Source organism: Dermacentor variabilis, chromosome 6 (genome assembly GCF_050947875.1).
Source record: "Dermacentor variabilis isolate Ectoservices chromosome 6, ASM5094787v1, whole genome shotgun sequence".
Lineage (NCBI taxonomy): Eukaryota > Metazoa > Arthropoda > Arachnida > Ixodida > Ixodidae > Dermacentor > Dermacentor variabilis.
In genome coordinates, this window is record NC_134573.1 from 75854841 (window position 1) to 75882601 (window position 27761).

At 48.4% G+C, this 27761-nt stretch overlaps 1 protein-coding gene across 1 annotated transcript in view; it reads left to right on the plus strand.

The window, feature by feature from the left end:
* The first annotated feature begins 3406 nt into the window (after positions 1 to 3406).
* LOC142584228 (uncharacterized) overlaps positions 3407 to 27761 on the plus strand; it is a 254736-nt gene continuing 230381 nt past the window's right edge. Inside the window, exons 1-2 of the mRNA XM_075694382.1 lie at positions 3407 to 3591; positions 11948 to 12091. Of these exons, the coding sequence (XP_075550497.1) occupies positions 3502 to 3591; positions 11948 to 12091 (234 nt within the window). The 5' untranslated portion in view covers positions 3407 to 3501. The remainder of the gene's footprint in view (positions 3592 to 11947; positions 12092 to 27761) is intronic.

Sequence of the window (27761 nt, forward strand, 5' to 3'; positions counted from 1 at the left end):
CCTTAGAATGCTGGTTTCACTTTTTTGCTACAACCAACTGCTCTAAAGAGGGTTGAAACAGTTTTTGTTTGCCACCTCTTGCTCGCCCACCAGCGATTCTTTTATGTAACAACCATCAGTAGTAGCGCCTTAGCCTACGTTGAAGTGAATTGGAACAGTAGGGAGGCATGATGCCTTCATGAACTCCTCTTTATGCAAGATATAAATCTACTCCATAATTCATGGAGAGATGGACAGCGGACCTAGGCAAGAACTGCCTCTAGCTTTGCATATGTTTAAGCAACATATTTCAAAATGACTGTTTGTAATACATGAATCCTAATGCCATGGTAGACGGCACAAAACACACATTTGCTTTTAAAATATAATTTCTTAATTCCTTTTTATTCCTCGAAGGAACGTATCTGAAAGTTGTTATGTAGGCGAATCGCTCCAAGTTTTTCTAGTTTTATATGCACGAGGCTTTGTTCCGAACCAAAATAATAATTCTAGCTTTCACCATTGTATAGTAAAAAAGAAAGTTTAGATGCCAAAGACTCAAAGTTTAAGCCATTTTCTTATACACTGCAATTAATTAGGGGTGTGCGTATATTCGAAATTTCAAATACGAATCGAATATTTTCCTTATTCGAAGCGTATCCGATTCGAGAAATGCATATTCGGAAATTCACGAATATTCGAGGACGGCCGAATAACGGTGGAAACGGCGAATATTCGGATAGACTGCGAATAATTGAGCAATTAACCAATTGTATGCTTGCTCCGCATTCGCATGATCCGCTCATTATCGGTATTCTCTGTTTCAGTCTATTTGCTTCAGGCCCTTGAGACATGATCAGTTTGGTTTTTTTTTTCACCAAGCTTCATAGTTACAATTATATTTGGAATGCCCCATTGCCTTGAAGGTTGCAAAGGCAACTCAGGGTTTGCTAACATTGTTGCAAAATGTATCAAGGCTCTTTGTGCGGAGTGCGAATTTGATGAAGTGGCCAGCCTATTCATGTTTCTTGATCTGCGCTTTAAGACCAGAGTTCATCAGGCATCTGGTCAGATGATCTGGCTGAAAGGCCTTGTGACAAGGGAGCTCCAGGCAGCTGTCGTGGAACACCGTGGGGACACTGCCGTGCCAGCGTCCACTTCGCGTCCACTGGTGGCATCGAGTGTATGGAATACGTTTGACGATCTAGTGACGAACAAAGAGAAGACACATTTGGCATCTGCGCCTGAGAGGGAAGTTAGACTACGCGGAAAAGCCTCTGCTGGAAAGGGGCATGAATCCTTGTGAGTGGTGGCAGTCCATTGGCCGCTTCAGGTACCCGCTTTTAAGTGCACTCGCCCGGAAGTACTTGGCGATCCCTGCCACCTCAGTTCCTAGTGAAAGAGTCTTTTCTACCGGTAGAAATGTGACAGTGCATAGAGAGCGTTTGCTTTCTGACCATATTGAGCAGTTAATTTTCCTTCACGACAATCTGTAACAAGCGTTTTACCTGACTGAGAGCATTACCTGCGTCCATTATCTATAATGAGTACCTCTTTAATTGGAAGCAACCTTGTAAAATGCAATTACTTTTAAAAGGATGAATAAAGGAAAAATCAGACATCCACCCGTTCGTAGCAATTGCTACAAAGGAAAACCATACGGGTTTCTCGAAAGAAAAGCCTGATTGGTGGATGTCTGATTTTCCCTTTATTCATTACTTCTCTCCACCTAGCGGGTTTCCGCAGAACTACTATGTCAAACACTTGCCTTTGCTTCGTGTTGTCGACAAATTCGACTTCGCCCTGGCATCTGCTAGCCGCCTAGTTAGCTCAGATGGTAGAGCGGTTACCCCGGAAAGGCGGTGGTCCCGGGTTCGAGTCCCGCACCAGGACGAATTTTTCTTCAATTATGAGGCTTTTCTTTCGAGGAACCCGTATGGGTTTCCTTTGTAGCAATTGCTACGAACGGGTGGATGTCTGATTTTCCCTTTATTCATTACTTCTCCCCACCTTGCGGGTTTCCGCAGAACTACTATGTCAAATACTTTTAAAAGGGTAATAAAGGTATTGTTACCGCTCTTCAAATTTTTTAATACTACACATGTATTCGATATTCGAAGAGAGTTTTTCTCCTTATTCGTATTCGATTCGTATTCGAAAATTTCAATATTCGCACACCCCTACTATTAATAAAAACAATGTTCTGGTGACAAAACCATCCATTAGGTGCAGTAGCCGTCACAAGCGTTCAGAAATAACAAAAAAATCTATTTGGAAAGTACAGCAGCTGCCCAGAAAACGTCGCGTTTGTCAGCAAAAGTGGAGTCTTCAGAAAACGTGATTTAAAGCTTAAATTTCCGAAAAAGTTTGCCTAAAACGGTCCAGGTGCGTAGTTTTCCCGATGATTTTCTTTGGATTGCATTATACTACCCTTTCTTTCGCTCACCTTTACCCCTTTCTTTCTTTCGCAGTGCGTCCTGCTCAACACAGCATCGCGAGACCCACCCGTGGCTAAAGGCCGAAAAAAATTTTTTTTCCGTGGTTAACATAACTGTCTTAATTGAGTCCGTCATAAACGGCGATATCGAATGCACCCACAAGCTTAGTTTTCGGGCCCCTGCACCAAATGAAGTGTCGATGCGGGAACTATCGAGATTGTTATGATACCTTGGAGGGTGCATACAGAGCTATCGAAAATGCTAAATAAAAATAAAAAAACAACAAATAGTAAAGCAAACGCCACGGCGTGTGGCCAAAATGCATGTTTGGTGCCCTTTTTTAAAATTTTCAACTGGGTATCTTAGGATGCCACCTGGTGGCAAACATTTGCCATGCATACTGGCTTATGTTGGCGTTATAATTAAAGAAATGCTATCTTCAGGCAGTTTAATTCCTGTCCATCGCCCCTTAAGGCGCACTCCCCAAATCTGCGGAAGCAACTCGTTTTTAGCAGTCATGTGGAGTGGTGGCCAAGAAAAAGCAGCGGACTCCCCCCCCCCCCCCCCCCGTATGCCTTCGATTCAGTCGCTCCTTATGGCTCCACAAGAAAATCTTGCTTTGCCATGTTTGACGTGGCCTTCGACGTGCCGCGTTGCGGAAGTAATGTAGAACAAATCATTGATCTCTTCTCATGTAGAGGACATCTGCAAGAACAATTTTCAAGAGCGACACGTTGTGACAGCGCATTAAAGGCTTATTTGACTACTCTCTAATTACGATGACCGATTAAAAAATGCGAAACGCACCTTTCTACAGCGCTGAATTTCGTGCAATGCCTCGTCGAGTGTTATGTATTGTGTAAATTTGACACATTTGTCGACAATCCTTCGTAATTCCTGTTGAAACATGTTGAAATACATTTGCATGGAGGAAGACCATGTCGACAAGCGACGAGCAAACGCCTCTCATCTTTTCCACGCAGTACAGCAAAACACCCTCGATGATCAAGAATCCGGGCTTCCTGACTTCGGAAAAGTATTTGATTACACGGGCGCCCAAGACCCGGCCCTACTCTCCGGCCTAATGTCTGTGCACGGCATAGATGGACTTGTGAGAGCCGTTGCCGTCACGGGGAACACAAGCGGAAATCAAGAGGTTAAGACTATGTTGGAGGTGAGCGCCAAGAACACGGTTTCCTTCTAGGTACTACGACAGCTAAAGTGGTAGCGATCGACAAGTATGGTTAAAAGGAAAGCAAAGCAAGAATAAAAAAAAAATTGGCAGTGGCTTCGCTAGGATATGCGTAGCGTAAAGGTACGGTTATGTTCGCTTAATTTTCCAATCTTTTGCGCCGACTAGCAGCGGCTCGACTCTCCGTAACCTCCATGTCGAGCGCGCTGCATCAACCGTCTGCCTCCTCGCGCATGCGCAGTGCCGCGGGGCGCCGCAATCGCAGAGGCGCGTTGTCCGACGTTATCGGCGCGCGGGCGAGCGTCGTTAAACGCCGGGCGTCGGAGCGCGTTGGCTTGGTTGGCCGCGTCTGGTTACGTTGGCGGCGCCAGTGCATAGAACCATGGGTCGAACTATACGCGCTGTTGTTCTCGCCAACGTGACGTAACGTGTGCGCGCGTTCACGCTACGTCAGGCTATATTTAGGCCTGAAATGCAGCAGCGGCCGCACACGGCGCCGGCGCGTCTGCGGAGACTGTGACGTCACACCTCTGGAATGCGCCGAAGTCGGCGGCGGCGAGGGCGATGCAGCTGCGCCTCTCGTGACATCACGCGCCTCTCGAGCAGGCGCAGTATGGTAGGCACAGAAGCCCGCAAAGCTCGGCTCCAACCCGCGTAGTGTAGCTTTACGCTACAAAAGAGATAGCGGGAGATCAACGCAATTTTTATCAGTTACAAATCATGGCCGAATCCGCCATTGCCGATTACGTAGGCGCACGGGTGAAAAAATATGTCCATGACTACTCCATGTAGGTATGGGGCGGAACTGTGGAACCGCTTTCTTTAACGTGTCCCTCTGTCGTAACTGAGGACATCGTTAGGCATACCGTTGTATTGAACGTTAAAAATAGTGAAAAGGCCAAGTGAGTCGGTTGGGGGTTCGTTTATTATTAACGGTGGGAAACACAAAATAAAAAGAATATTATTACTTTAGGGCAATATTAAAAGGTTACGGATGGAACGCTATTGGGTGAAGTGGGTAGAATCGTGGTAGATGCGAGAGATTCGCCGTCCATCAATCCACTCACATTCAGTTTTCCTCTCAGGTTGTACATAGATTTTTGACATTCCGCGTTCGGGATTATTGTGCCGCCAATAATATAGCTGTGGTTTGCCTTTTTCCACCGTCTAAGATACATTTACATTTCCTCAACTATTCTTAACATATCAAGGGTTTCCGGAAGAGCTACAACATTGCCTTTGGACAGACATTGCGCCCTGTTAACGAAGCATATGTTTAATGACTTCTGCTCTTTGCACGCGTTATGCATAAACAGCAATGTCTCCTAAAAATATCTTTCCTGTGGCGTCTAGTTTCAGCTTCGAGCAGTACATAAAGTAGTGGCGTTTTATGTATCGTGAAGAGTTTCTAATCTGATTTCATTTTTCCTTGGTCCATAAAAGTTTGTAGCGAGCTTGCGCGTCACCGCACCCATCCAGATTTTGCGTCTATGACTTTGTTTACCACCCTATCATGTGTTGCTGTCCACTGCCGTTAGCGTTATACTTATCAGTTAGTTTCTTGTAGACTCTAAGAAGAGTTTGCACCCTTTCGAGCTCGTCTAGTCTACAAAGGCAATTCAGCCGACGTGCCCTTCCTTTCTCTAACGTTGCGCGCTGGGTGCTTCCATGCAATGAATGGTATGCGTGTTATCAGCGTGATATGCCATCCCTGACAGGAAAGCCGCTAGGATGGTGTTTCAAAGAAAAGGAACGCAAGTACGACAGATGGTGATTATTGTTTTGATACAACGTAATCGCCAAAGAGTGTAGACATCTCATTAGAATGTATTCTTTGGCAAGTTACGTCTTTCTTCATGTACAGACTTAGAGCACTTTAGCCCCTTATATTGTAAACGTGCCCTGCACCTCTTTTAGGGACGCCGAGAAATGCATTCAAGGTTAAACAATGCTATTTCAGAATTACTTTGGAGCAGATAGTACCTCAGTGCGTTCAGCCGAAGCGGAGTTATTGGCAATCAACGATCGCCTTTGATCCATTTCGTAGTGCTCCCGCTTTTTCTTCAATGCCTTGCACTGCGAAGGCTACGGTTGAGAGGGCCGGTGCCCACAACATTCCGCCTTATTGCGATAGGCCGTTTCATGTCTTGTTGTGACCAGCGTATTTTATGTGCATTGCAGGACGAAGGCCTCTTCCTGCGATCTTCAGTTGCCTATGTCTTGCGCAACCGATTCCAACTCGCACCTGCGAAGTGCCTAATTTCATCCCGCCATGTAGTCTTATTTCGTGCTCGACTGCGCTTCCCTTATCTTGGCAACCATCCTGTAATCCTAATGGTTCGTCGGCTACCTAACTTACGCATTACGTGGCCTGCCCAGCTACATTTCATGCCCTTAATATTGTTACGTAGGAAGACGCAGACGGAAAGCTATATACAAGTATATTTACCAAGAAATACGCTGCACTTGGCCCAGAGGCAACAGCCCGCGCTAGCCTCTAATCGTCGTCGTCGTCTTCACACTGCTCGCCTCTTCGTCATCACAAATACTGTTTCGTAGCACTACCCCCGGCGGCAAAAGCGCCGTCCCGGAGCGACTAAAGGCCGGACCCAGAAGCGGTTTAGTAGGCCTTGAGCCTACTGACGTGCACGACATCACTAGATGCCAGAGTAGAAGACGAGTTTGAACTCACAGGAGCAATTTCGTACGTCACAGGCGTCATCTGGCACAGCACGTGGTAGGGCCCTGTGTATCGCGAAAGAAGCTTCTCTGAAAGTACGACGGGGCGAGAGGGCGACCACAGGAGCACGAGCGCACCAGGCGAAAACTGTACGTCACGGTGGCGGGCGTTCTACTGACGTTGCTGGGTGGTTTGCGAGGCCGTCAGTCAAGCACGGGCAAGCTGGCGTGCATGGTCGGCGAGGGCGATGGCGTCACGCGCATACTGGCTTGTTGAGATCGCAGCAGGAGGAAGTTCCGTGTCTAGGGGCAAGGTCGGTTCGCGACCGTACAGTAGATGAAATGAAGAAAATCCGGTGGTGTCAAGCCGCGAAAAATTGTACGCAAATGTGACGTAAGGAATAGCAATGCCCCAGTCGTGTTAGTCCTTGAAATCGTTTTTGGACAGCATATCGGTAAGGTACGGTTTAACCGCTCTGTCAGGCCATTGGTTTGAGGATGGTATGAGGTAGTCAGCTTGTGTTGAATGGAACAGGAACGCTCAATGTCGGCGATAACTTTCGAGAGGAATTTACGACCACGGTCAGTAAACAGCTGTCGCGGCACGCCATGAAGCAACATAATGTCACGCAAGAGAAAGTCCGCGACGTCAGTGGCACAACTGGTAGGGGAAGCCCGCGTGATAGGGTATCGGGTGGTGTAATCAGTTGTGACCACTACCCGTTTGTTCCCAGAGGATGACGTTGGAAAGAGACCGAGGAGGTCAAATCGAGCACGAAAGAACGGTTCGACAGGGATGGTGATCGGCTGTAGATGACAGGCAGGTAGCACCTGAGGTGTTTTCCGACGCTGGCAGTGATCACAGGCAGCAACATAGCGTCGGACGGAGCGAGCGAGACCAGACCAATAAAAGCGGCGGCGGACGCGGTTTACGTGCGGGTTACCCCAAGATGTCCTGCAGTGGGTGCGTCATGCACTTCAAATAGCACAGTCTGTCGTAGAAGTTTCGGCACGACAGGAAGATCAGATCCGTCAGGGAGGAAGTTTCTTCGGTACAGAAAGCCGCCCTGGAGGACATATCGGCTAACGGATGCGTCGGTAGGTGTAGAGCGCAGACGCTCGATGAGTGCTCGCAGCGAAAGGTCCCGGTACTGCTGATCGGCGATGTTAGCGAAGGCAGACACAGAGAAAATGCCGTTGGCGGTACTACTGTCGGCGTCGTCAGGCTCGTCTACCGGGTAGCGAGACAGGCAGTCAGCGTCCTTGTGTAGTCTCCCCGATTTTTAGGTGACAGAATACGAATATTCTTGGAGGCGTAAGGCCCAGCGATGAAGCCTCCCCGTAGGATCTTTCAGTGAGCATAACCAGCAAAGCGCGTGATGGTCTGTGACAACGGAAAAGGGTCGGCCATATAAGCATGGGCGGAACTTCGCAACCGCCAAAACTAGGGCAAGTCACTCACGCTCAGTGATGGAATAGTTGCGCTCCGCAGGTGAGAGGAGCCTGCGGACGTAAGCGATAACGCAGTCGTGGCCGCGCTGGCGTTGTGCCAGTACTGCGCCAATTGCGTGACCGCTGGCATCAGTCCGGACTTCGGTAGGCGCAGAAGGATCGAAATGGGCCAGAACGGGAGTCGTTGTGAGAAGGTGGATTAGATGCGAGAATTCAGAGGCCTCGTTATCGCTCCACTGGAAAGGGGTGTCTTTCTTCAAAAGCTCGATTGGTGGTCGTGATATGGCCGCGAAATTTTTAACGAGACGGCGGAAGTACGAACAAAGGCCGATGAAGCTGGGCACATCCTTGACACACTTCGGAACAGGGAAGTGCGTAGCAGTGTGGATCTTGACTGGGTCCGGTTGCACTCCGTTCGCGTCAACGAGATGTCCAAGGACGGTAATCTGGCGACGGCTGAATTGGCACTTCGATGCATTTAGTTGCAGAACGGCTCATCGAAACACGTCCAGGACTGCTGAGAGGCGCTCCAGGTTCATAGCGAATGTTGGGGAGAATACTATAACGTCGTCCAAAGTAGCACAGGCACGGGAACCATTTGAAACCGTGAAGAAGGGACTCCATCATGCCTTAAAAAGTGGCAGGAGCGTTACATAGACCGAACCGCATCACTTTGAATTGATAAAGACCGTCGGGTGTTACAAAACCATCCTTATCGCGGTCGAGATCGTCCTCGGCAATCTGCCAGTAGCCGGAGCGAAGGTCAATAGAGGAGAAATAGCGAGCACCGTCAAGGCGTCAAGGCAGTCAAGGGCGTCATCAATCCTAGGTAGTGGATACACGTCCTTTTTGGTAACCCTGGTAAGGTGCCGATAATCCACACAAAAGCGCCAGGAGCCATCCTTCTTTTTTACCAGTACAACAGGTGACGCCCATGACCTACATGATGGCTCAATAATGTTCTTGGCAAGTATTTTGCGAAATTCGGCATGAATAACTTGACGCTCAGCCGGTGACACTCGATACGGGCGGCGATGAATAGGAGGAGCATCGCCGATATTAATGCTATGTTTAACAACTGTAGTTTGGGCCAAAGGACGATCGTTAAAGTAAAAAATGTCGTGGTAGGAAAACAGAACGCGGTAGAGCTCACGAGCATGCTCGGACGGCATGTCGGGCACAATAATTTTCTGTAAGTCGGCGATGGTACACGTTGCCGTCTGCGATGCTAGAGGAGGATCGGCTGAATTGTCGTCTACTGCAATAGATGCTACTGAGTGATCCTCGAATGAGCAAAGCTGGGCCAGAGACATCCAGCGTGGCAGCACTTGTGTCGTGAAGCCAAAATTGACCACTGGCAGGCAGACGCAATTCGCCGTAATAGTTAAAACTGTATGAGCTACTGTGATCCCGTGTGTAAGGAGGACGTCTTGCATAGGAGCCGCGATGTAGTGACCGTCGGGGACTGGTGGGGATGACAGTAAGTAAACGTAAGTCAGTGCCGAAGGTGGCAAGTGAACGAAGTCGACGGAACTGAGGCGACTGAGGTGTGGTTCAGCGGGATCCAGAACAGGCAGGTCAAGGCGGAGAGTACTGGCGGAACAATCGATGAGAGGAGAATGTGCGGAGAGGAAGTCTTTGCCGAGGATGATGTCGTGGGGACAGTGGGCGATGACTTTATTAGCACGATAGTGAAGCGGTCGGCAAAGGAGAAGCGGACGGCACACATACCAATTACGGGGGCTGTTCCGCCATCGGCTACACGGACAACAGGCGTCGTGGCGGGAGTGATTATTTTCTTCAGCCAGTTACGAAGGTCAGTGCTCATTACCGGCACATGCGCCCCAGTGTATAAAGAGCAGACACAGAAACACCGTCGACTTGCACGTCAAGAAGGTTCAGATGAGTGGGCGACGTCAGTAGAGGATTTGGCGGCGTAGGTAGCAATGCAGCGTCACATCGAGGCGCTGCATCATCTAGTTTTCCGGCTGGGAGCGGCGTGCGAAAGGAGTCGGCGAATAGGAGCGACGGGGCTGGGGAGAGCGAGATTGTCGTCCTTGGGGCGAAGGCGAACGAGAATAGGGGCGGTTCGGCGCAGAAGAATAAGTGGCGGCATTATCGGAGCCTGCGGTATAGGGATGAGAAGGGCCACATGGGGGGGGGGAGAGTAGGCAATATCAGTAGGCCGGGTCGGGGAACTCCAGCGACTGTGACAGTGCCGAGAAATGTGCCCGATTCGATGGCAGCGACAACAAATGGGCTTGTCGTCAGCAGTGCGCCATTCAGATGGGTTGCGGAAACGTGGTGGGTAAGAAGATGAGGGACGGGGCGGAATCGAAGAAGCCGGACGGGTATCAGGGCGACGGGCCGAGCAAATGGTGTGAAGACCCATGTTTTCGAACTCCTGGCGGACAACTGCCTGGATCAGGGAAACTGTGACTGTAGGTGCGTTGGAGGGGCTGGAGTCGAAGGCAGTCGGATATGCGGCCTCGATCTCACGCCGGACGATCCTGGTAACATCGCCAGTGTTGTTGTGACGAGGAGCATCGGCACGGGAAGATGTCGCTTGCGTGTGGGAAAGACGGGCAAACTGCTGGCCGATATGTCGGCTTTTAACGAGTTCCAGGCGGCGGCACTCTTATAACTGCATCCACCGTCGCCACGTTGTTGAAAACGAGCAAGTCGAAGGCGTAATCGGCATTGCCTTTGAGGATGTGGGAAACCTTGTCTGACTCAGTCATGTGTGCGTCAACTTTGCGGCACAGAGCCAAGACATCCTGAATGTACGTGACGTAGGGCTCTGTTGACGTCTACACGCGGCCGGAAAGCACCTTCTGCGCGGCGAGTTGGTGACCGTAGGGGTTGCCGAACAAGTCTCCGAGCTTTTGCTTAAGCGAATCCCAACTGTGAGCTCATCTTCGTGCGTCCGCAACCAAGGTCGAAGTCTGCCACCGAGGTAAATGACTACGTTGGCGAGCGTGATAGAACGGTCCCACCAGTTATTACGGCTGATGTGTTCCTACAGGCTGATCCAATCCTCGATGTCTTCCCCATCTTTGCCCGAGAATACGCCAGGATCACGGGGAGCGGGGAGAGTGATGTAGGTCGTCGAAATGGCAGCTGGTGTCGGAGCCTGCGGACTCGAGTTGTCGTCGGCGGGAGCCATGGAGGAAGGCTCGACGAGCCGTCCATGCGATGCTCCGTGACGAGGTACAGGGAACGTCCACCTCCACCAGATATGTTACGTAGGAAGACGCAGACGAAAAGCTATATACAAGAATATTTACAAAGAAATACGCCGCACTTGGTCAAGAGGCAACAGCCCGCGCTAGCTTCTAATCGTCGTCGTCGTCTTAACACTACTCGCCTCTTCGTCATCGTAAATACTGTTTCGCAACCGTTGCTCTCTCATCCACACCGCTCTCTTCCTGTCTCTTAGCTTTATGCCTTGCAATCTTCGTTCCATCGCTCTTTGAGCGGTCCGTAACTTGTTTTCGAACGTCTTTGTCTCTAAATCTATGCCCCATATATTAGCACCGGTAGAATGCAATGATTTTAAACCTTTATTTTCTATGATATTGGTAAACATAAGGCGTACATTGTCAGCATCTGACAATGTACGCCTTATGCACCTCAACCCATTTTTATTCTTCCGAAAATTTTCTTCTCATGATCAGAGTTCCCCTGTGAGTAATTGGCCTAGGTAAACGTACTCCTTCACAGACTCTAGAGGCTGACTGGTGAATTAGGTGGAATAAAAAATAATTTAGGTATCTGTAAGCGACGGCAAACAACATTACCTTTGTTCTGTCCAGGTACCTGGCATGTGTATATGTTTAAATTTGGGCTAAATTGACGTGGGAGACCCTGTATACGCGCCTAAGAAATGCATATAGGGAACCATCAAAATTATTCAATGGTGCACCAAACTGACGTTTCGGCCGCGCAATCAAATTTGTCCATTGGAGGTTCGTTAACGTGCGCCAAATGGACGGTACACGGGCGTTTCGCATGTCGCCCCCAATGTAAATGCAGCCGCTGATGCCGGGGACTGATACCGCGATTTTGTGCTTAGCAGCGTAAGGCCGCAGCGACTAATCTCACAGAGCAGGTTCCGTAAATAATCGTTCAGTGTATGAAAACGCATGAAAATAATTGTGCTTTGGCAAAACATTGTCTGGCTTTCTTTTTTTCCCCCCAATTTCAGCTAAGCGCTCCCATTCAAGACATGTTCGCCTACGAGATACTGAGCCTTAACCGCAAGGCGTTCAAGGAAGTAGCCATCCACGTGGCAACAGACGAAGACAGTAAATTGCTCAACATAGAGAAGTTTGTACAAAATTACAGCCTGGTAAGTAATTTTGTCCAGAGTGCTTTTCTTTCCTTCGCTGAGGAATGACTCGCATATCGTTCCGTTGTATTATCTGCCTTTCAGAGCGATATTTGTAAAGGACAACTGCAATGAAACAGAAAGCCTCCGATCCAGATAGTGTGGATATGGAATTATCCCCGCACAATATTCTGCGTTTGAATTACGAGTCAAGGAGACGCAAGGTCCCAAAACAGATGTTTGCATGGCGATAGCAATTAAATGGACACTCCAAGCGCCTTTCTGCCGTCGCCATGAGTTTCCATGTAAAGTCCAAAGGCGATAAAATTGCCGCCTCGCGCACGAAAGAGAGTGTGCGCGCCGTCTTCCGCAACGCGAAAGGCTCAGGGGGGGGGGGGGGGGGAGGCGCCTCTTTCCGGGTGGCCCGAGCGCCCGCGCGGGAAGCCATCTGCGACGAGTACAATGTCCGCCGTGAGTAGGAAAGGGGGGAGGGGGGGCGTTCTACTCGGGGCTGCGCACCCCGCCCTGTGTCCGCGCCGTGTAGAGAGGGCAAGGGCACCTGACGATCGCGGCCCAATCTCTCGCGCCATATATAAATGGGAAGGCAGCGCGGGATGCACAGGGGCGGCTTCGACGTCACCAACAAGTGCGGTGACGCGCGCTGGCCGTATCTTGAAAGAGATTGGCAGACGGCTTTGTGCGCGCTGTTTTCTTGTCGCTCTTGCGTTGAAGCGATAGACTGCACGGTCACGTCGCTGGCTACTGCCGCCGCGCTTGATCACACCAGCGTTTTGACAGCAACTGTCCGCGCTCATCGCGTGTGATGTGTTCAAGTTTGCTTCTGCGCAGTGGCAACATGCTTGTCAATTAGTAAGCGAATGCTTCCGCGCGTATACGGCTGATAAAACTACTTCGTATGCTGTCCACTAATTTGTTATCACGATCGATGTTTCGCCTTTCGGGCAGAACTGCGACTTTCTTTTTATACTGAAACTGAAACAAAAAGGATAGGGTCAATTATTCAAGCGGATATTGTTACGCAGGAAGGTATATGTGCAGTCCTGGTAAAAAAAAATTGGAGGACGCTTAAGCTTCGCCTTCAAGAGTGGAACGCGACAGCGTTCCCATCGACCCGCCAAGGGGTGTAAGACAATGCGCTACGGCGCAGGGATCACTTACGAAGCGCCCCGCATCGGACTTTGCGCCCACCTATCACTCGTCGAGCAACGCAGCGTTCGGCGCGGCAACGAAACGTGCGCCTGAGCAAACGGAACTAACCAAAGAACTCGGTGTCTCGGAGGGGGAAACGATCTACGCCAGCCAAACGTCGTGATCGGCACGGGCAGAGAGAGAGATAGTAATCTAAAGAAAGGAACGGCGTTTGATTCTGCAACCCGCGTGGGAGCACGGCGAAGCGTCGTCAGGGGAGAGGGAGTCGGGGCCGCGACGCGCCTGGCACCGGTCCGCGCACAGCCCCAATGCGCGCCTGGCGCGCCACCTGTCGGGGCAGCGCCGTAGATTGAGAGGAGGGGGTCTTCTGTGTTTGCCGCAAGATGGCTCTGCGTGTGCGGTAAGCGCAGAAGAAATGTAGCGGAAACGTACTTCGCTACTCGTGTAAATGCGACTTCTGTAAGTTACATGCTCATAATTACCGACATACACCGTAGTATAACTTTCTACGGCACGTTATTAAGGCAACACCGCGTTCACTAGAAGCGCGTTTGTACCGCTTTCAAGCATCGAACTCGTGGCTCAGTGGTAGCGTCTCCGTTTCACACTCCGGAGACCCTGGTTCGATTCCCACCCAGCCCATCTTGGAAGTTGCTTTTTATTTATGAAGTGCCTGCCGAGATTTATCGCTCACGGCCAACGCCGCGGACGCCGACACCGACGCCGACGACACCGGCTTTTCTGCGACACGAGCTCCTTAACGCTGTCGCGTTAAAACTTGAACCCGCCGTGAACGACGGGCGAGCGGCTGCGCTCCGCTGTCGCGGCGCGGCCGCCGCCGGTACGCGGCGCTGCTCGCTTGCGCCGAGTAAAGCCCCTTAATCTCCCAAAGTAGCGCCATTCACTTCCCTCCTTCTCCGCTCGGCGCGGCCTCGACGGTGGCGCCGCCGGTGGTGGGCCTGCCGTAGCAGACGACGGCTAACACCCTACGGGAAGAAATCCGCGGAAAAGATTGTTCGAGCCCTGCGGAGCGGTTTTTTTGATACAGATGTTACTTCGTCAGTCGGTAACTGGCCTTAAAGATGCCGTGTTGGAATTGTGGAAGAAATAGAGAAAAGGACTATTATTCAAGGCTTATTTAAGGCGTAAAGTGCGCGCACGTTGAAAGTTCGTGTTGCTGAAACACGACGCAAGCTCTCGGTGTGCTCACACACTCGCGTAATTACCAAAGTTTCAGGTTTTGACAGCGTGAAAGTATGTGTACGTGGTTTCGTAGGTTCATTTACGTACCTGCAGGATACTTTTGTACGGCCGGCGCGTGAGAGATTCCGACTGTCTGCGGTCAGCGATGCCTGGCAACAGGGCCGCTTTTTTCATTGCGGGGTGCTTTGGTAATCGTGACGATAGATTTTTTTTTTACAAGTACTTCTCCAGGAGGGCACACGTAACGGCTAACGGAGGCCTCTGAAGAGCACGTGACATTACAATAAAGCAGGCGGCGCAGGGAGTGTTCGCATACAAAAATCGGCTGTCCGCATAGCCTATCATATACTCCCTTGACATGCACAAGCTTTGGCGAGCCCCATCCAGCCCTGGTTCTAGCTTTGGTGCTCCCGTTGCAGCTTTGGTGCCCTGGAGGCGCCGTCAATAGTACGAAATAATGACACGTTAAAATATATTGAAGAAATACAATCGCGCTGAGGCGCCAACTTCTAAAGCAGCGCTAGCGCGCCCGCGCGAGAATTATGAAACACCAACGAGGAAATTACCGGCCCACGTACGACTCTACGATCAAAGTCCACGTTAAACATCCCCTGGCGACCTAGCTAAAGTTATCCGGAGCCATGCACTACGACCTTCATCAGAGCTTTAGTCGCTTCGGGACATTAAAAACGTTAATCACCACAAACCAAATCAATACATGCGGGCGTACATTCGAAGCTAAAAGACTGCATCGTAAGTCATATTGAGCCTTGCAAAAGCGTCGAGAATGTGCTAACTTCTGGTGGAGCTCAAAACACACCCTGAATAAAGTCGTTTTTATGTCACAGGCCAGCTGCAGATGCGTGCATTTCACCGCAAGACGAAACTACATGAAACAAAGAGAGCACATTCGAAAAAAAAAAACACTCAAACAATGCACTAAAAACCGCACAGAGCATGAACACACACTTTTTCGAAGCGGAAGGCGTGAACTAGGCTCGCAATATGTGGTTGTGAGTAGCCGTGGCTCTTACTTCACTAAGCCGTGCGTTCTTTGCCACTTCCTCGAAGTCAGCCCGCCTGATCCTGCGAATCCACACTTCTTTTTGCGTTGCGCCCGCCGGACGGCAAAGCAAAAAGCTTTTTGCCCTCGCTGTGTCTGTTGCGGCAACCGGAGGCGCAGCAGCATGCCATCTCAATTAAGTTCTCGGCCCTACACATTGTATTACGCTAGAGCACTCCGTCAGTCCGCCTGCCGTACTTTCGTCGCGCAGGCCCAACAATGGAGGTCGGAGCGCGCTGGAAAGAAAAAAATATACAAAAGCGCGGCGCCTGCTCCGTTCAGGAAAGAAAAAAATGTACAAAAGCGCGGCGCCTCCTTCCACGTGACACAGATTGGCCAATGGGGGAGCGGAGGAGGCTGGGGAGACAGGAGGCGTGGAGGAGGAAGCGCCAGGGTGAGCGGGGTGGCGGAAAGATCTAAGAATGGCGCTACTTTTGAAAAATTGAGGGGCTTTAGCGCCGAGGATAAAGAGGGCGAGGGAAGCGTCTCTCTTACTTTCAAGCATGCTTTGATAACAGGGCTCGTGAAAACTAGTGCAGCGTTCGTTCTGCCATCTGCGCGGTCGTCTTGGGGCCGCTACGGCTCTTCGTGCGAGTAAATGCGGTGGCCTGGGCGAAACTGCCTGGCTTCCCATGCATCGCATTATAGTATAAAATTATATATAAATTATAGTATAAATTATAGTATAAAAATTTACATTCAAGCACACGGGCAAGCTGCAATTGTTCGGGCCAACCACAGACAAAGCCACACCCAATGCCTTGAAGGCATGCTCCCCCCTGTGATTTCGTCGAGAGACACAGGTGCCACGCTGTAGCTTATGCTTTCTTTATTAATTTGCTACTTGTGACATTCATGATTGCACGTACGAGATGCCATTGTGGCATGTTATTTAATATATCATTAAGCTGCTGAAGCCAGATCTTAGCTACGATCCTCGCAAAGTGCCCATGCTCTAGCATGCACAGGACTATTCATAGCGCTGTTCCTTTACTTTGGTACCCGAAAACAATAACTGATGATTACGATACTCCGAATTGCGAAATTTTCGTGTATCGCGTTTGACAGCGGTCGCCAGAGACCCCCGCCCTCTCATCCAGCATACGCTGCAAACGGCATGCTAGCCGGTCGTGTGGCTTCCACTTCGCCACCGTGGCGTTAGCGCCGCGCTCGCCGCACTAGTTTTTCACGAGCGCTGTTATCAAACGACGCTTGAGGGTAAAGCCTGTTGCACATGCAAGCGATTGAGCGAATGGAGCGGACAGCGGCGCAGCGCTGCGAAGCTTTTCGGGAGGTTTCGTTTTACATGCATTGCCGTCGCGCGTTTTCCGCCACCGCGAATAGCAATGTTGCTGGCAAAAAACACGGGACTTTCAGCCAGTTTCGGTAGTTTGCGACTACCAACATAAGCATTGCTTTGTCCCTGCCTCTCAAATTTTTATTTTATAAATACATATCCTGCGCTTAGCAATTAGCAATTCGTTGAAAAGCTTTCTTGGCATGTTGCCTGTACTACGTGTAGCAAGTAAATAAACATCGTCCTATGCCCAGGCTTTCCCGCACTAGTCCTCCTCTGGTCACGTGGCGAGGCGGGTCGTTCAGAAGCGGTGTTGCCTCTCTGCCGCTGCGATGAAATTCCAACTTAAGGCTGTTTCACATGCTGCGACTGCAACGACGAAAATCGGTGCTGTCGCACGCGTCGCAATGCGATTTTTAGAGGGCTCATTTCACATGATTGCGATTTCAACAATGCGACTGGTGCGACGCCCAGGGTTGCTTACTGCCAGGTTTCGTGGCACACGCTGCATAATTCTTTTATTGTAGTGAATAAAACGTTTACACTATAATATTATTGACTTCTCTTGATTAAAAGCAAATAATATGTACGTTTACTAATTTAAAAACGTTAGTTAAGATTTGTCTTGGGGTGCGCGACGGCGGTTTCTGTAGTTCAGTGCGACATCGCGCACGTAAACAGCTGTTCGCAGGTGGTTCAGCGCTGTGTGTTGTCTTATCTACCTTCTATGACCGTTTCGTTCTGCCTGCGCTACAACAATCTACAAGGTGACCCATCGACAAGTTCATATAGCTACCCGCACCGTATATGCAGTATTCGGAATTCGGCTGCCACGAAGTTGTCGTGTCAGCCCAACAAGATCCTCGCGCTACCCGTGCTCGGCGTCAGCTTCTAGAGAAATGATGCGTGTATATTGCCCGTCATTGCGCATATGTGGTGCCTGCTCCTAGCCATATTCTTACGCCGAACGCAACAAGAAGCACCGACCCGAACGCCCGCGTGTGCCCCTGAACGAAGCCTCAAACGATCTGTGTGATTACGACGTGGAATGAAAATTGTGTCGTGAAATTCAACCTTAGCGCTAGCCTGGTTCGTCCATCGCCGTGCTTGCGCTGCGAATATATATATGGGAGCCCCCTCTAAATACCTCTAAAGGCGCAAAAGCCGACGCATCAAATGTTTCGAGCAGTTACCGTCACTTTTGTAGAAGCCTGTACGTTGTAACATAGCATTCTAAAAGACACGCTTCTCGTCCACTTTGTTGTCCCGTGTCTCGCGCTGGTAGTATACTCGGAACTTCTAACGAGAAGACCATATCAATACGCGCTATTCATAATGCAGGATAGTAGGCCCACGGCAGGCGCACTTGCCGTAGAATTTTTCAGCTTTCTGCTCAGCCTCGCACGCCTCTCACGGTTAGCCTGTTTTGTGGAAATAAATATTATTATGATATTATAATGTTATTAGATATTATAGTTTCTTCACTGTAATTTATAGCAATCATCCAGATTTCTTAAGCTAGTCATGCATTTAACCTGTATTAGATCAACATTGTTACGACATGCTTATGAGAGTCATTTCAAGCTAGATTGCTCAGCCAGAGAAAGTACAAATGCAAGCCTCAATGTTTATTCCAATTTGGTATTCCTGAACAGATTATATTGGCAGAATTGTATGCCTTCTTGCATTTCCTGCAATTCAATGTTCAGAGCTGGAAAAACTGATTCCTTTTCTTGCTGTCGAAAGGCTGCTTCAATGTCGATAGCAAGCTATAATTGTTCGTTTCGAAAGTGTTAAGCAATGACTATATGTCTAAGCTTATCAATGCGTTTTTGTTCCACGAACAAAATGAATGAATGACGTGAATGAATGAATGAATGAGGTTGGAGTATTATGCAAGGGGGAATAAAAAAGTTGTTCCAAAGGAAGAAGGGCACAACATTAAGAAAAAAGCCAGCAAAAAAAGCAGTACCAATACATTGCATCAACCAGCCCGTGTTTTACTGGCACAACATTATACAATACTTAACAAACAATAACAGAAAAAGTTACTGTCCATGGACCCTGTACAGACGGTAAACCAGCGAAGCTGAAATGTGCAGCCCCGGTGTTTATCACTGGGTTAATTCCAGTGGTTTATTCAAGTCTTTCTATATTATTGGTTATGTCTGTGTTTCTTAATGAGGTTATGCACATGTTTGGCTTGGGTTTATCACATTGTTTATTTGGAATGCCACACATTGCACTTTGCAAGATCACCATCATGTAAAGTGAAATGAGTGGTTCATTGTGTTAATGCAGCCGGTCCATCAAAGTCTTTCTGAATTATGTTACGCACTTGTGTTTTGTAATGCGTTAATCATAATGTTTACGACTCAGTTATGCACTGTAGTTACGAAGTGACAAACCGGGGCTGCACATTTCATTTAATTAAATACAGGGACACATTTTCAAACCTATTGGGAAGTCTGAGAGAGACTGCTGCACGCGCGCACTGCTGCTAGAGAGAAACGATGTCACTATCGGTCTAGCCACTGGCCCACCACACCTTTGCTGTGAGATAATAATGACATCATGATCTTGTCTTAACCGCATCCCCCTCTGTGTCCCTTCCCTTCAATAATACGCAGATAAATGTATGTTTGAAATGCATAAGCATTTCTATGTCTACCCAACAAGAAATGTCTCCGTCCATCATGCAAGATGAATGCAATGGCTCACACCCCTTTAAACAATGGCTCATACCCCTACACTAGGGTTTTTGGGATCGGACCATGAGTGTTTCGCCTAGGCATATACAGCTTCACTGTAAAAAGAATGAACACCTTTCTGCTAGAGACCAAGACAATCATGAGGTGTATTAACAAATGAAAGTTTATTGAACATGCCGAGTAAATGCTGTTCGACAAGCAATAAATCGAATTTACACAAAAAGCAGAAGCAAGATCTGATGTGTGTCCATACAGATCCCAACAGGAAACGCATCCATCTCTGAAAGTGTAACAGCGACCATGCTGACACAAAATTCTCCCAGTGTATTTGCATCTACAGCATCCATAATTTCTCTAGGCAGCCGATCTCCACAGAATGCTAGCTTCTTCCTCTACAATGCACTCTCCACATCTGAGCGTGCATTGTAGAGGAAGAAGCTAGCATTCTGTGCAGATCGGCTGCCTAGAGAAATTACGGAAGCTGTAGATCTAAAAATGCTGGGAGAATCTTGTCAGCACAGCCTCCGTTAGAAATGGATGCATTTCCTGTCAGGAAACGCACATGAATTTTTGCTTCTCCTTTTTGTGTATGTTCAGTTTATTGCTTGTCAGCGAGCATTTACTCAGTGTGTACATTAAACTTTTGATTGTTAGATCATCTCGGTTTTCTTGTTTGTCCTATGTGTTCTCTGGTGCCATTTGCAACCAGGCTATTCGTTTTTTTTAGACTGCAACAAGTCACTTTAATGGCCCTCATGATACCTTATAAATTCCTTTATTTGGCCAATGTAGCAAGAATGTATAGTGTGAAGCAGTAAGAACACGGTACGCTAACTCCTAGTTAAAAGGTTTATTGTGAAAATGCAGTGATCTATAAAGGTTACCAGGAAGTAGTACAGCAATAAAACCTGATAAAGACTAGTGCTTGATGAAACCAAACATAAAAGCGGGAAAGGCAGAAAATACACATATATATACAAGTCCAGGGGAAAAAAAAACATTGTGATCACCAAGTGTGCATGTGGCTGCATTCCAGGAAACTCATTTTTTTTTTCAATGGCATGGAACTGGAAGAATGTGCTTGCATAAGCAAGCTGTCAGTCTGTCTACTGGAATAACAACAGTGTTTCTTGAAAGGTGCTGGCATGCAGGATTGGCAATTGTAATGATTCTTTTCCTGCACTTGGTATTTTTCTGTATTTTCTTTCTGTAGCATTTTTATTTATGTTTGGCTGCATCAAGCACCAATTTTTATCTATCCTTCAAAGTTGTCTTTCTTTTTCTGGGGAAAACACAGCGAAGGCGGAAGATGGAAATTCAAGACGATGAGCAACACAAGAACAAGGTGAAAGTAGGAGCCAACGTTTCCACACGTGGACCTTGAAGAAGACAAGTCCACTTGTCGAAATGTTGGCTCCTGCTTTCACCTTGTTCTCCTTTTGCTCATTGTCCTTTTTTTTCTGGTAATTTATATAACTCGCCACATTTTTACAAATGAACGTCAGTTGAAAGTTCGTCCTCATCCATATCTAGTGTCATCCTGTTGATGCTGCTTCATGCTATGCGCTCTTGCGACATTTGTGTGTGTGTGTGTGTGTGTGTGTGTGTGCACACGCGTGGATTTGGATGTGAGATTCGGCCCTTGGGCAGAGGTATCATTCTTCTCCTGTGCAGCCTTATGAATTCATTAACTATAGTGCAACAGAAATGCAATGGACAGGAACGAAGTGAACGCACAGAGCGCTTCGTTCTTGTCTGTTGTGTATCTGTTGCACTTTAGTTAATAATGAATACACACAAACTCATCTAGTTTTCAGTTATTATGTCGGGCTTATAAGCCTGCTTGTGTCCTGAAATATCTGCATGGCTATGTATCCTGTAATTTAATTTCCGGCCATGTGCTTACAAGCCGCGTGTCAGTCTCCCGATTTTCCTGACAATCTTGTGTGACGTGCAGGCCCAGACAGTTTCTGGTGAATCCATGCAGGGTGTTGTGCAGGGTGTAATCTGCACTACAAGTGCTGCTTTGATTGCTTTCAGTTCAGCTTTTCTAGGTGTAGGATGACCTGGAATTGTACTCACTTATATGGGGTTTAGTTTTATGTAGTGTCATACTACTGTTACACTGCTATTGTCAGATCAGTGTACTATATGTGCCTTATGTTTGCTTGCATCTTCATGATTAGCAACCTCCTCTGTGTGTTTGGCAGTTGCATATAGTCTCCTGGCCTAATTGTTTGCCCCCATATTGCATGGTATGGGCCTGTTGTGTTTCAAGTTCAGGTACTCCCGAGGTTGTGTTTCTGAAGGAGGGGTATAGTAGTCTTTGCATCTCATATGCTAGCTGGCATAGTATCTTGGGACGAGGTTCTGAGCTCTTGAGACAAAGAATTTGTGCTGCAGGCTGCAACTCTACTCTGTCTAGGTACTTGTTCGTTAGCTCTTTCTCATAGAGGTCTTCAAGCATGGTACAGTTGGAAAGACCTGTTATTACTACCCGATGCCTGTATTCGATGAGTTGTCTTTTTTGTGTGCTGCTGGTAATTCACACCGTACCATACCTTGGACACAAGCACAGCATCTGCGATTTTCTATAGTATCCACTCGTCCACCCCCATTTTTTCGAGATTATTCTTTTCACCAGGTGCGGAAGTTGCGTCCAGGCATTGCATAATTGTTTCACCCACGTGCTGGCTCTGCCGTAATGGGCTTACACTAGCTGAGGATTTGTGGGTCTTGACTTGGGGGCATATTTGTCCAGCTATGTGGATCACAATGTGCAATCTGGGGTAGTTCTTGAATCTAGTCTTTCTTTTTTTTCCGACGTAGATATGAGCTGACTTATCAGAAAGCGAGAGGCCAGACTGGCCAAGAAAGTCTGCAGTGTTGTCGAGGGCTTGTTGCATCATTCTTGATTTCTGTATAACATAGCTTTCCCATAGACTGTAATACACCATAGGCTGTAGTGTTTCTTGTAGTATGCCCGTGTTGTTGGTGTGTGTGGGCCAAATGTACCGCCAACTCTCACCTGGAATTTTCTGTCTTTCAGAAAGTTACTGTTTAAGTGCTCTACCAGAAATGTTTTTGCTCATCGTTCCTCTTATTAGAGCAGCATGAGGTACTGCTGTTAAAAGCCTCTTCACTCTCTTCATTCTTTCATAAGCGGTATTACACAATGTCCTGCAATAAAGTTTCTGCTGCTTATGGCCCACTCATATCTGCCAGAAGGGACAACTCTTGAAAAAGGTTTTCTTTGTGCTATGTGTGCGACGTAGTATGAGCATTCATGCCTTTTATACATCTGTAGAACCAGCTTCCTGACAAAGTACTTCTTATACCTGGTCATGCTTATTTGTGCAGTGCTGTTGAACAATACATATTGATGCAATGAATATTTACACACTCGAATTATCACGAAAGAAAGTTGTTTTACAATTCTGCCCTTTGCCTTCTATTGGTGTTAGATTTTGCATAAGCATGCCCCCCTATGCAATAGTATTTTGAAGTGTAAGAGTTCAATAAAAGGTGATGAACTAAATCTAAGTGCAAGAGCTTTTTTTCTCACCTATGACTCCCATCGAAATGCGACTTCCATGGCTGGCAAATCAACCCCTCGCCTTGTCTTAGCAGCAGAATGCTATAGCCACAGTGGCAGGTGAACAAATTGAAGAACAATATTTCTGTCTATATTTTTTTTCTTGCCTGTATGTAAGTAAAGTTTGGAATAAGTTTGTCATTGCAAAAAAGCCCAGTTTGTGGTCTTTTATTGAATAAACCACATATTGTGTATAGTTGAAATGCAGAAATTTGTTCTAAAATCCTCGGGTGATATATGTTCTTGCAAGTAGCGTGGTATTTCATTACTTATAAAGATAATAATCGCAGCGGATATCGTTATATGGGTTTACACACTAATATATGTGATCACAAACTTATTAGAAACTTACTAGAAACATGTAAGGCATGAATGTTTCTGCACACTTGATCCGCTGTGAACGTGCAAGAACTGCTTGCACTGGCTGACTTCACTGCACAGTTTTGACTTACTTTTCTTCAGCGTGTCGTTTTATGCTGTTTTATCCCCGCAAGAACAGGCCGTTTGCCTGCTTTTCGCATTGTTGCACGAGTTCTACATAATTGTGCACGAGGGTACGTTGTCACTTTGCCACTATAGCAAGCAATTTACTTAATCTACTAGCTCTTGAGTTAATTACCTTTCAAAGCAAGTGTTAATACAGATGCAGTAAGGATACAAAGTCCGCAACATAGGCAATGTTTATTGGTTTCTGGGCAAGAAAAAAAATTCTCCAGAGAAGAGGTGCAACTTAACGTGCATGTAATATTTTATTCAAGCCACGGATTTAATGCTATCGTAGCAAATTCATTACGATAGCCTACACTTTTGCTCTGTCAAATTTAATAAGAGGCAAGATAAGCTTTCAAGATGCATCGGGAAATTCATGCTTGAAAACCGACAAGAAAATGCAACTGAACGGTACCGCGTTCAGCGCAACGTTGAAACTTCGGGTACTTTGCTGTCTTGTCATTTGCCCTTGCCGAGGTTGAAATAATTCAAGCTGCTCCGTAAGCGCGATTTTTTCATGCTACTCAACAAAAGAAAATTGTGACGACCTCGTCGTCTGCTGGGGATCGAACACCTCCTAGCACTGACAACTCGCAAAGGCGCACGAAGCAAACGTGAAAATGCACTTCATTTGCTGTGTAGCGTGTCAACAAACGCATAGGAATCGGAGAATGCAATCTGTACAAGTTTTTTATTCTCCCTTCGCCTACGTACCGAATTCGACGATCCACGTCTGCGCGATTGCACTTGTCGTGCGAGACGCCATTTTCCAAAACAAACCGGCGAAATAGCTCCGTTGACAGCTCTCCGCGCAATTTCGACGGAAAATCGCAGCGATCGGTGCGACGGTGCGACTGTGCGACCAACCGGTTGGTCGCAGCCGAAAATCGGGGGGACGGCACTGCGACTGCGATTTTCATCGCAAACGACGGAAATCGCACTTCCGGTGCGACGAAAATCGCATCATGTGAAACAGGCTTTACACGAACCTTGCCGCTCCCGCCGCTAGTGCTGCCGCCGCCGCTCTAAACAGATTTCTGCGGCGCGGCGGCAGGATTCGCGAGCATTTTCGCTTGTATGTGAAACAGGCTTAAGAGACATGCTTCCCTCGCCCTCTTTATCCTCGACGCAAGGGAGCAGCGGCTTGCGCCGATGGTGGCAGCGCCGCGATAGCGGGGCGCAGCTGCTCCCTGGCCATTCACAGCGGGTTCAAGTTTTTTGACCAAGACTGTACGTTATATGGGCAGACCATAGAGACCCTTAAGGCCAGGTAGCTTGCTCTAGAGGACCGAGATGGTGATTCCGGTGGCGCGCCACGCGTTGCCTGAGGCGAAAGCGTGAAAAAGCGCGCGAATGCGAAGCCATTACCGCTTTTACACTGCTACTATGAAATCAGCTCTTGCAAATGCAACTGGGTGATCGCCAACGCACTGTACTCCATTCATACTGCAAAATGCGGAACGGTAGAGAGATCTGTGCTCTATTTAATAATAATAATAATAATAATAATAATAATAATAATAATAATAATAATAATAATAATAATAATAATAATAATGTAATGAAGAAAGGCAGAAATGACATCCCGGTCATCATCAAGAGCGCAGGGCACGAGATCGGCCCTCGAACGCCACCATCTGGCTCTCCCGACCTACTGTTCTGAGCTACCGCCTGTTTGTTCGACTCGTCCATTAAACCTCCTTACATTTGGTGGATCGTGCTGGGTACGCACATCGTCGACACCCTGGAACTCCGATCCCGTACGCTGCACTCGACCATGCAAGCTGACGCTGCCCAACCGCCGCCATCTCTCCCGGCCGCCGTTTGCCCTGGCCCGGTTCGCCAGCGAGACCCCCCGGTATTTTCAGGTACGGAAGACCAGGACGTCGAGGACTGGCTGTCGGCCTACGAAAAAGTTAGTGGACCCAACAAGTGGGATGACGCTGCTAAGCTGAGTACCGCGAACTTTTATCTGGCTGGCGTGGCGAAGCTTTGCTATACGAACCACGAATCGGAATTTGAGGACTCGTCCGCTTTTAAAGAGGCAATATCTGCCGTTTTCGGTCGCCCTGCCGTGCGGAAGTTACGCGCCGAGCAACGGCTGCGCACACGGGCACAGGAACCAAACGAAACTTTTACCGCCTATATTGAGGACATAATCGATCTCTGCAGGCGCGCCGATGCTTCAATGAGCGAAAGTGCCAAAATACAACATATAATGAAGGGTGTCGACGACGATATCTTTCAAATGCTTCTCGCGAAGTCTCCTGGCACAGTTTCTGAAGTGGTAACTCTGTGCCACAGCTATGACGAATAGAGAAGGCAGCGGGCTCTCACCCGACGTTCACCTCACACACACAGTCAACCACTCGCTGCACTGAACATCGTGCCTGACCAGTCACACCTTCTCGCACAAATGAAAGAATTTGTGCGTGAGGAGGTAGCCCGTCAGTTGTCTCTCCTGCCGTTTGCTCAGTGTCAGGAGCTCCCACAGCAGCAGCAACTGCAGCGACCAATCCCATTGGCTCCCGTGCTTCGACACATCATCCAAGAACAGATTTCCGAGGCCATGCCGGCGCCCATTCAGCAGCAACCTGTCGCCGCGCCTCTTAGTTGCGCTGACGTAGTAAAGCGGCAGCAGTTTCAACGGCCCTCACCGTCCCATGGTGTGTCGTATGCTGCATCCCCGATTCAGCCGTCCGTGACATGGGCTGCTCCCATCACTGCTAATCCCTGGCGAACGCGCGACAATCGGCCGATCTGTTTTGCGTGCGGTGGCCCTGGTCATATCGCCCGATTCTGCCGCCGTCGCGCGCCAGGATACTCAGACGCCCGTTCGCAGAACTACATAGATCGTCCCCGCTCTCGTTATAAGAGTCCGGGTCCGCAACCAAGCACGTCTTCACGTGACTATCCGCAACCCACGTCTCGTCGCTCACCTTCACCCCGTCGCCGATCCTTGTCGCCCATGCGTCGTCGACCATCCCCTGAAAATGAGGGAAACTAGCCCCCGCAGTTCGTGAGGCAAGAACTGCGTTGTCGAAATGCGCAAGTCCTCGAACTTTGCCGTCGAATATTGTCGAAGTTTCTGTAGAAGGCACCCGTGCTTATGCTCTTGTCGATACCGGTGCTGCCGTTTCTGTTATAGACGCCACATTTTGCCGCAATATTCCGAAGGTGACCACGCCTCTTGAGATGATGCCCTTACGTGCAGCGAATGGAGACCCTGTTCGGCCTATAGGTGCCTGCACTGCTCGACTTATTATCGCTAAAGAGCACTACACTGTTGAGGTTATCGCCCTTCATCCTGCTTGCACGACATCATACTTGGCTGGGACTTCCTATCGCATAATCACGCCGTTATTGATTGTTACAGATCTGAACTTGAGCTCTTTCCGTTGTGTGACCAGTCCTACAACACCGTACATCAAGCCGCACACAAACTAGTCGTAACAGAAGACAGAAATTTCGCCGACAGCAGCTGTTTTGCTCCCCGTGTTCTGCAACAGCATATGTGATGAAGCTGCATTCTTTGATCCATCACGCCGCTTCCTAAGTCGGAAGCCACTTCTTCTGCCTTATTCGACCCTCTCTATTTCGAATGGAACAAGCGCTCTCTGCCTCACAAATCCTCTTCCGTATCCCATCAAAGTGCTTAAAGGTGAATCCCTTGGATGCGTGCAACCCATTGATATCGGCCAAATTTTTTCCGTGCAGCGAGATTCAGCTCGACACGACCTCGACGTCGTCAGTGCCCTTAATCCTTCTGATGTACCAGCTGCCGACCTATTCGATTTGTCGATCGCAGACGGACTGTCACCATTTGAACGCCCTGCTCTTCTCCAGCTGCTGTACCAGTTCCGCGACACTTTAGATGTTGCGCAACGTGCCCTTGGCCGAACTTCTACCATTGTTCACTACATCGACACCGGCTCCAGCTCGCCAGTGCGACAACGCCCTTACCGTGTCTCCACCGCGGAACGTCAAGTTATTACCGACCAGGCTGACGACATGCTTAAACGCGACGTTATTCGCCCTTCACAAAGTCCATGGGCATCACCTGTGGTTCTCGTTAAAAAAAGGATGGATCAATTCGCTTCTGCGTGGATTACCGGCGCCTAAACAAGGTCACTCGAAAAGACGTGTACCCGTTACCCAGAATT